This window comes from Nesoenas mayeri, assembly GCF_963082525.1.
Source record: "Nesoenas mayeri genome assembly, chromosome: 20".
Lineage (NCBI taxonomy): Eukaryota > Metazoa > Chordata > Aves > Columbiformes > Columbidae > Nesoenas > Nesoenas mayeri.
The window spans coordinates 7,340,460-7,350,177 of record NC_137569.1 but is presented as its reverse complement, the minus strand read 5'-3'; the positions used below and the strand labels follow the sequence as shown (position 1 = coordinate 7,350,177).

General features: G+C 50.9%; 2 protein-coding genes across 3 annotated transcripts in view; one reads left to right on the top strand and one right to left on the bottom strand.

Annotated features, from left to right (window-relative positions):
* Nucleotides 1–225: 225 nt before the first annotated feature.
* Nucleotides 226–5,078, bottom strand: CYB5D2 (cytochrome b5 domain containing 2). The gene is made up of 4 exons (XM_080357199.1): nt 4,771–5,078; nt 4,545–4,685; nt 3,311–3,497; nt 226–1,998 (listed from the first exon to the last, which is right to left on the bottom strand). Exons 1-4 carry the CDS (start codon nt 5,048–5,050, stop codon nt 1,785–1,787), a joined length of 822 nt encoding a protein of 273 aa, XP_080213325.1. The 5' UTR covers nt 5,051–5,078; the 3' UTR covers nt 226–1,784.
* Nucleotides 5,079–5,263: 185 nt separating this feature from the next.
* Nucleotides 5,264–9,718, top strand: part of ZZEF1 (zinc finger ZZ-type and EF-hand domain containing 1) — a 58,505-nt gene continuing 54,050 nt past the window's right edge. For both annotated transcript variants that reach the window (XM_080356873.1, XM_080356872.1), the window contains exons 1-2: nt 5,264–5,777; nt 9,100–9,244. In XM_080356873.1, coding sequence (XP_080212999.1) covers nt 5,415–5,777; nt 9,100–9,244 — 508 coding nt within the window. In that variant the 5' untranslated portion in view covers nt 5,264–5,414. The remainder of the gene's footprint in view (nt 5,778–9,099; nt 9,245–9,718) is intronic.

Sequence of the window (9,718 nt, the reverse complement as noted above, 5' to 3'; positions counted from 1 at the left end):
ACATGGAGACACTCAATGGCCTGTAAGTTAAGACAATGAAGTGTTGCTGTGTGGCTCCTGCCTGCGATTTTACACAGCTTTGTCTTTAGCAGTGTTATGTGAAATGCCCACTCCAATCCCAAAGGTGGCACAAGCCCATGGCTGAATTTCAGTTCTAAAAATGTGATTGGGGACTTGCCTGCTGTATGATGGTTTTGCTGCCCCTCACTACATACCCAGTTTGCCCTGGTGACCGCAAGATCTGCCACAGCTGCCTTGGAGGACTTCTCTGTGAGATTATGGTGGAAAAGAAACACCACAGAACCAGGTAAAAAATAAATAAATAAAATTAAAAGTTTATTACAGTAGCATGTACACATTTTAATTGTGGTACAGGTCCCATCCATGGCAGTGGTAGCCTTATCTAACCATCGCAAGTGAAAAGCGCTGCACTGTGTCCTGCTGTCACTGCCATGGAGTGATCGCTCCTAAGGTGATACTGCCAGGCTTCCCGCAATCTCACTCGTTACTAATTAGACTTGTGGGACTTCAGAGGTGATAGTCTCTCAGAACTAATGGGCTTATAAACACCTCAAGCTGTTTATGAAGAGGTGGTAGCTGCCTTAAGGAACAGAACTGAACACAGATCTGTGCGGCAGCTGAACTGTGTGTGATCTGGGTGGCTCTTGAGGCTGCACCTGAAACTCATCCTAACAGTAGACTCAACCGCAGTGGCTTCCCTGTGGCCTGGGCTTTACAGCACCTCAGCCTTCCACAGGATACTCCCTTGTCTTTTTTAGTCCCATGCAGAAATGGTGTTATAACAACTTGCTCTGCTCTTCTGGGAGTTGCTTGCGTGACTGATTTTTGCCAGCTATGATAAAATACAAATTTTAAGGGATCTGGGCCTTGTGACGATACATCCAGCTGCAGCCTGATGGACACGTACCTGATGGAAGGAGGTCACATACCAGAATGGAAACAGGCAGGTGGCAGCAGCACAGTTGTGTTGCCACGTAGCTTTAGTTATTGCCTATTTAAAATTACCAATTACTGGCCTGAGTAGTTTGAAAGTTGTGAATCAGAGGACCAGGATGGTGAGGTTAATATAAAACAATGATCCTCACAGGTGGCTCCAAATAGTTTCTTTGCACAGTATCTAATACAAACACTGAGGAAATATAGCCATGACCTTTGCCTTCTGTACTCCAGGAATTTGATAAAGCTTGCATATAACTAAACCGCACAAGTTCCTAGATACTACATACCTTAATTGTAGGAGAAATTGAGGCTTCTCCCTGCCATCTTTAAACTCTTTGGAGTAAATCAGGTGACTGGAAGGACCATTTGCACAACACTGCAGTAGCAGAGTCCAAGTGACTGTGCACAATTTGAGGTCAGTGATGCTGCAGCAGCTCCTGTGCTCGCTGCCTCAAAACACAACACGTTGCACCCACCACCATGCACACAAGCATCTGTTTCCTGACTGCAAAAGAAATCAGGTTTTAAATATAACCCAGGTTGTGCATCTTACAGTTTGTTGCCAGATGTAGATACCACAGGAATAAAGCTCTAAAGAAGTATCCTGTTGCTGATTTTTCAGCCATTCACTCAGCTGAAGTGTTTCCTCTTCCTCTCAAATCCGTCTCCACGCACTAGAAAAAGAGTCACAAATCACATGAAATTGTTGTTGCTCCCTTTGCCCAGACAGACGGAAGGGAATGGAGCTGGAGCTGCAGCTGCCCACCCAAAGCGCAGCATTTCACGGTTGGACTCTGCACCCTTTTCGGACCTAGCGCTCGGCATCACACCTTGAGGACACACTGCGGGGCCAGCGGATCGCAGCCCTCGTATTCCTGCAGCTGAGGGTTATCCAGGTCTCCTCTGTCACCGTGCTCGGCTGAATCCGGCTGTCCCCACGGGGCACCCGCAGTCCTCACGCACACACAGCGGCTGCCCCTCGAGCCAGGCTGGTACAGCTTGCGGGGAACCCCCGTCCAGTCTCTGCTCACTCCTCCGCTAAGAGTGGAAAATTAAAATAAATTACAATTCAAACCTGCGAAAACACTTCCAGCAAATAGAGACTCATTAGAGAAAAATACCCAAGACAATCTGGGAGAGTTTGAACTAACAATACACTCACTGAGGCGGACTTTGCTCCCAACAGCCAACATCCATCCCACAGATTTCCAATACATTTTTATTGCTGGTGCTTCAGAAACCTGTGGCCTGAACCTGGTTTCATTAGTGCTGCTACACACTCTCACCCTCCTGGGAGCAACAAGCTTCTGCTGCCCATGTTTCTATTGCTGGAAAAAGGAATTGCAGCCCTATGGACACACCATGTCTAACAGCAAAATGTTTTTTCCGGGGGTAGCTCATTGCTCACAGATAAGCACATGACTGCTATTGAGACTGGTTTTGAGAACTAGGGCAAAACAAAAGAAAAGAAAGAAGAAGAGAAGAGGTCTGTTACTTCCGCAACTACTTCCTAGCGTAAGCATTTTACAGTGTGGTCTGTGAAATGATTTAATCTTAAAAGAAAATAAACTAAACTAGGAGAGGAACACAACTAAATAGGCCAAGTAGGAAATGCTATTCAAAGCTCAACCTAATTTTTATGTGCTTTTAAGTAAAAACTGCTGTGGCCATAAGCTGCGAGACAGGCTGTGAAACCGTCTGAAAACCACGAGCTAATCCTTGGATTCCTGATAGGTGAGAAACCCTGCTTGAATTCAGCAGATGGTCCTAGTGGGGTTTCTGTTCTTTATTCCCCAGAACAGGAGGATCTTGTGCACACGTGGCAACTTTTGAAACCTTATTTCAATTCCAATAGGATAGAAGAATTTTCCTCACAAATAAAATTCCTAAAAACGTTAATGATCCAGATTAAACTTCATTTTCCTTTTACCCACTCAGCAGGTGAGTGAGCAGAGCTCCCCTCCACCGCCTCACACTGGAGAACATTTTTGCCAGCCCAACCTCCAGGTCTGTGGAACTCCAGACTGGGGGGACGTCACCAGCGGCTGCTGGGTTGGCAGAGAAAAATCTAGTGACTCCCATTCACGCAGCAGCAGCCTGAGGAATGCAAGTGGGACAGGACCATGTCCTGCACATGCTCCAGCCACGCCAGCGCTCAGCACCTTAGGACTGACCCAGGCCCTTCCATGAAGTCAGCAGACCTCACCTACAGACTATGGAGAGCGGTGGCTGCAGGAGCCAGGACATCTTCCTACGCCGCTCCTGCTAGGAGAGGCGACAACAAAGCTCAAGGCATCCAAAACAAGGGCAGAAATGCTCTGCTCCATGATGGCATGCAGGCAGAGCTTACCTCTGTCTGGAGCACCAGAAACGGCTGCCCTTGGCAGAGCTCCATTCCGAGTTGCAGGGTGGAAACTGCTCCTGCCTCTGCTCACTTTCTGCCTTCAATTGCTGAGCTTCCTCAATGGCAGCCTCAGCCTGCCTTAAGGCTTCTGTCGGTGCCCCATTTTCATCATAGAATCTGCCCACCAGCTTCCCTGGGAGAGAAGAACGTGGTTAGTTAAGATCGCAGTGTTTTCAGGCAAGGAAAATGAATAGCTCTGTGTGGGTTTTTTTAATTTGTTATTTAAAGATGAAAAAAGGAGGCTCTCGCCGTGGCCCAATTTTAAAAACGAACTGAACTGAGCTTACATCCCTTCCATTCTTGGATCACACAGCAAGATACCCATATTAATAATCCACACAGGACAAGTGGAGGCACAGCCTCATTAGAGATCACAGAGTCAATGGCCCTTTCAGCTGCAGAACCCACAAGTCCTTCCCACTCACGCACCTCATTCCCCAAAATAGTTTCCCTGTGCTGCTGCTCCTACAGTCTCCTCAGTCCTGCTAATTCCAGCACTTATAGCTGACTTTGTGCATTTTGCTCAGCAGAGACAAATAAAAGCAGGGCAGAGAGCCGACAGCCCTGGGCAGGACAACGGTTAAGCTTTGCCTTAGAATAAAGCAGAGCTCAGACTAGGTCTGAATTAGCAGCAGCTCCAGCTGATCACCCACAGGTTTCAGCACCGTGGTCTCCTGCAGGAGGGGAAGACCCTGCATAGACACAGAATCACAGAAGGGTTTGGGTGTCCCTGCCATGACAGGGACATCTGCACCAGCTCAGGCTGCTCAGAGCCCCGTCCAGCCTGGCCTGGGATGTCTCAGGGATGGTTCAGCCACCACCTCTCTGGCCAACCTGGGCCAGGCTCTCACCACCCTCAGGGACAACGATTTCTTCTTTGTGGGCAATGGGCAAGTTTGCTTTAAATAAGCTCAAACTGCAGATTAGTCTGCCAAGAAGCAGGGTGACCCTCTGCTCATCTCCAGGCCAGCACAACCAAACTGACCGCTGTATCCAAGTCCGCTCGGGTATTTGCACAACACACTGCGGACTGAAGCACAAACACGGCCTTTAAAGTGAAGAACCAGCCAAGACTAAAGAGGCTGGGAACCTCATCAGTAGGTGATGCAGCACCGCATCCCCGACCTTCCATCGCCCACCTGTTCTCCCCACGCGCGGTGCCCCCGCCAGACCCACCTACCCACGGGCTCGTAGTGCTGTCCATAGAACACCAGCCAGCTCTGCACCGCCAGCATCTCGCCCGGCGACAGCCCCGACACGTCGTCCACCAGCCCCGCCTGGGTGAAGTCCCCGGTGGCAAACGCTCTGGTGGCGTCTCTGCCTGCGGGGAGGGCGGGCGGTGAGCCCCGAACAGCCCCCGCCGAGCCCCCCGCCAGCCCCGGGCCCTCCCGCCCCGCTGGCGGTACCTGCGAGGCTGCTGTAGGCACCACCGGGTCCGTAGTGCCTGCGGCCGCGCTCCACGTCGAAGACGCGGCCCAGCACGGCCAGGTAGAGGCCGGGCTCGCCGGGCCCCCCGCGGTACCGGCCCAACTCAGCGGCGCTGAGCAGGCGGCGGGGCGCCATCAGCCAGGCGCGGGGATCGAACCCGCGGCCCATCATCAGCCAGGCGCGGGGATCGAACCCGCGGCCCAGCAGGCAGGCGGCCCCCAGGCACAGCAGCGCCGCCGCCGCCGCGCCCCGCCGCATGGGGCCGCACCGCGAACAGCCCGAGCCCTTCACGACACTTTCCTCGCCGCACGGCAGCGTGGCGTTTGTGTGAGCGTGGTGGGGGGGAAAGTGTCCTTCCCGCGGCGGCGCTTTACGGCGAGTGTCGCGCGGTGCGGCCGCGCAGTGCCTTTGTGGGGCGGAGCGGGACTTTGCGACGCCCCGGTGTCGCTTGGCGGCAGTGTGGCGCGGCCGCCGCCGGCCGGGAGCTGACAGGTGCGGCGGGCCGGGGAGTTGCTGACTAACCGGGCCGGGCGGAGCCGGGGCGGCAGCGGCCGGGGGAGGAGGAAGGAGAAGCGGCTCTATCGAGCCCCGCGTCGCAGCGTCGGCGCCTCCGAAGGGGCTCATGGGGACGGCGGCGAGCCACAGCAGCGAGGAGGAGGAGGAGGGCGCCGAGGAAGGCATGGAGGGGGCGGCCGCCGCGCCTCAGCCCGGCGCTCCCTTCCCACCCGGCGCCGCCGCCAGCCCGGCGCCCCCGCTGCCGCCGGCCGAGGTGCTGCTGGAGCAGGCCCGGCTGCGGGAGGCCACGGCCCGGCTGCGGGAGGCGGCGCTGCCGGAGCCGCTGGTGTCGCGGCACCACGGGACGCTGGTGCGCTGGCTGGAGGAGCGGCTGAGCCGCGGCGACGAGGCCGTGAGCCTGGAGCAGTTCTGCGAGGTGCTGGAGAGCGTGTCCCGCCTGGCCGCCGGCTCCCGCGGGGAGAGCGAGGAGGTGAGCGGGACGGGGAACCGGCCACACCCCGGGGGGCTGCCCGGTGACGGGGGGACGGGGAGGGACCCCCCGGGTGCTGCGAGGGGCGGGTCTCCCTCGGCCCGGGGGGGGTTCCCAGGTCTCCCTCGGCCCGGGGGGGGTTCCCGGGTCTCCCTCGGCGCGGGGACGGTTCCCAGGTCTCCCTCGGCCCGGGGCGGTTCCCGGGTCTCCCTCGGCCCGGGGGGGGTTCCCGGGTCTCCCTCGGCCCGGGGGGGGTTCCCGGGTCTCCCTCGGCCCGGGGGGGGTTCCCGGGTCTCCCTCGGCCCGGGGGGGGTTCCCGGGTCTCCCTCGGCCCGGGGGGGTTCCCGGGTCTCCCTCGGCGCGGGGGCGGTTCCCGGGTCTCCATCGGCACCGGTTCCGTTCCGGGCTCCCGGTACCGGCGGCCGCTGGCACGACCGTGGTGACCCCGGTCACCCCATCCAGATAACTGGGACAAGGCTGGGCCGGAGGGATCTGCAGTGAGGGTGGAAAAGTGACTGTTCCTACCGATAGGCAGCCTGTCAACTCAGAGATATCTTCTTTTTTTTTTTTTTAATTTATTCCTGTTTTCAGTGATCGTGCTCAGCAGGCAGTTGTTAATAAAATGGTTATTCACAACCGTATTTCTGCTAGTGCGGGTGGTGGTAGCACAGGTAGGAAGTCCTGTACAATTCCTCTGAGGTAATTCACAGTGATATCAGCGAGTCAGAGTTTACCAGGCTTAATTTTGTTGTCGCTTTTCAAACTCAGCAGAGAAATTGTCAAGTATCTCGTTGGTGTCTCAACACTAATTGTAAAGCAAGAGTTTTGGAAAAGTTGTAGGAAAGTAGTGTAACAGATTTCCCCCTCCACAGACAGAAGGTCTTAAGGTTTTAGTGGTAAAAGAGAGTTACAGTTTCCTTTCTGCTGTGGGAAGGGATATGGGGAACTTCACATCTAGAACATTTTAACTTTACTCTTTAGCTAGCACATCATATTGGGAATGTCACACCCAGTCGAGAAAGCGGTTGTGTCTGAATTTGTTACTGCCTGCAGTTCTGAGTCTCACCAGTGCCTTCCCTCTGCCTTTGGGTTGCTCCCGAGAAGGAGAAATCCTTGGTACACTGTTAAATCACACATGTGCTCCTTGAAATAAGTGCTGACATGTTAACAAGGCTACTGGAGATTGGGAAGAGATTAATTCTGTTGCACAGATAGGCACGTTTACACTAGACTGGTTTAAGTAGCTTGCTAAAATACGGTCTGCATTTCCAGTTCCTTTGTGAGAGCCAAAAACGAGCACTTCATTTGTAATGACCATAAGGGTGAAATTTGTACAGCAGGCTTCTTTCTGTCTGTATAAAAAACGGAGCTTTGCGGGCTGCAGAAATATTTTTGGGATCATCTGTATTGTGCAGCCTCCTCTGCATAAAGAGTATAGGGTTTGGGATCATTTTTTCCTGTTTTTGGGAGTGGGGAAAAAACTTGTCAAATGATTTGTCATGGTACTGGTATGTGGTCACATCTTGTCTATTCTGTGAAACTGAGATGTCGAGAGTTGCGTGGAAAACTTTGATGTCATTGTTTCTGCAACTGGCACAAGCCCGTGAGCTGTAGCATTTTAGATTTCCAGGATGTATTTTACACTGATGAGGAGTTGGTTCGTGGGCGGCAGGTCAACGGGTTTCACTTTTTGCTGTTTCCAGAATCCTGTTGACACAGACTACATTTTAATCTGTGTGTTAAGTTTTCCTGTTCTCAATGTGAGGCTTCTGAGCCACATACTTTGAGCACTTTATGGCAGAATGAGCCTCTATTTAAACAAAATCAATTTTCTAGTTAAACTGAGTCCTTTTTTCGTTTATTGGTGCTTCGGCAGCAGTTGTGTAATGTATCCAACTTTTGCTTGAAACATTATTGCTTCAGTTCTATTGAGAGTGAAGGATGAAATACAGTTTTCCGAAGTCACACTTGGGATGTTTTGTCCTGCTGTCCAGTTCCTGCCTGTGAGATGAGGGGGCGATTTTTCCATGTGCTGTGTTTCCCAGCGACCACCCAATCCATCATTTCCCAGGAAAGATGTTTATTTTATATTTCTGCCTGTTCAGGGTTGAAGTGGGTAGGAAGTGTGTGGCCTTAATGCTTTTGCTTAGGAGCAGAACACAGCTGGGTTGCGGTAAAGCTGTTACTGCAGTTGTACCGTGTCCCAATCACGAACACAACTCGAACACTCTGAATACAGGTTTGCATTCTGGTTTTTAATTTTTATTCCCTTTTTTTTTGCTTATACCCCCATTGCACAGCGCAGCCTGTTTGAGCAGCGGAAATTGTGGATGCTTTGTGTCAAATACGGAGTTTAAATTATAGCGAACAGTAATAATTTCAGAGTTCTAGGGTTGATGCAATCTGCTGAGATCATAGGGAGAGTTTAGAATAAAAAAATACAGCATTGAGATGCAAAGAAAAGCATATAAGTGGTAATCTCTTCTTATGTGAAAGTATAAGAAATCGGATTAAGGCAGCTATTGGCAGATTCAGCCTTCTCATCCTGCATGTGCTTTGTTTTCACTGGTAACATCACCGAACTTGCTCGCTTCTTCACTTCATATTTTAGGAATGGCACCATTTGACTTCAAACGAGAGGAGGAAAAGTCATAGTGGCAAGAGTGATGTGGTGTGGAACTGTGCATTGAGTTGTTTGGGCAACTGTGTCACGTTTGTTAAAATTAATTCCCTCTGTATTGTTGTCCTCAAGCAAAGGTCTTGGGTTTTTTGCTTCAGCGTCTACCTGATGCCAGCACTGGTCATCTTTGCTGCTAGGAACAGGTTTTTTTAAAGCCAATCATTGCCAGTGTGGGTTCAGCTCCGTGTTTCACAAGAGTGTATAGAACTGCTGCGCTCAAATTCAGCTCTCTGCTGCAGAAGTGAGTTGGAGCTTTAGTCGGCTAAAATATGGCATTTCAGTTCTGTTGCCTGCTGAGGACTCTGCTCTCGTTTAAGTGGTGTAATTATGTCATAGTTAATTGGGAGGTTATTTTGATCTAATTATGTTGGATTATTTCTCTCTAGGGTAGTAGTTCTGATGATATATCAAGTTTGATAATCAGGGAGCAAACCCAGATATGAAAGCATGAGCTTCGTCCCAAACAACCCTGATTTCTTGACTCATTTGTCATGAATTCAGTACTACGGAGGAAGAGATTATTTTGATTTTTTTTGTTTAATGGTATTATAATGTTTACTGCTACGGTTTCTATGAAATACCTTGAATTTCTGCTTGAAGTAAATGTGCTGAAACAAATGTTCTTTTTTTGTTCCTCCTCAGGCCTTTGCACAATTTGATGCTGAAGGAGATGGCACTGTAGATGTGGAGAATATGCTGGAGACTCTCAAGAATTCTAGTGGAGCTAATCTTCAAGGGGAGCTTAGTCATGTAATCAGGCAACTGCAAGCTTGTTCACTAGTTCCAGGTATGAGAACAGTGACAAAACAAATGGATTCCCAAGTCCTGCCCTGTATAAGGGATGCTGCTTCAATAAATTGCTTTACCGGTGTTGCTTGTCCTAGTCTTACCAGAAGCAAATTCCAAGTCTTTCTCGCTTCTCTAGCATCAAACAAGTGAAGCTGCTGTGAATTGAAAATTTCCCATAATTACATCCAGCTAACTTGCTTTGATAAATAACCAATATTTTCTTCTCTGTGTGACTGGGGAGCTTCTTATCCTGGTTTGGTTTATCTCATAGACACAAACCAGTTTCTCGCAAACTCTTAGTGAGTGCCCAGCTAGTGCAGTCTTGTGCTTGGGAATGGGAGGAATAAATCCTCCATTGAGTCTTTTTCAGAGGATGAGTCATGTACTTTATTATTATATTGTTATTTAGCGTTGGAAATCCTGCTAGAATGTAATTCGTGTTTTATAGCGTATAGTTTGGAAAGTGCTGGTT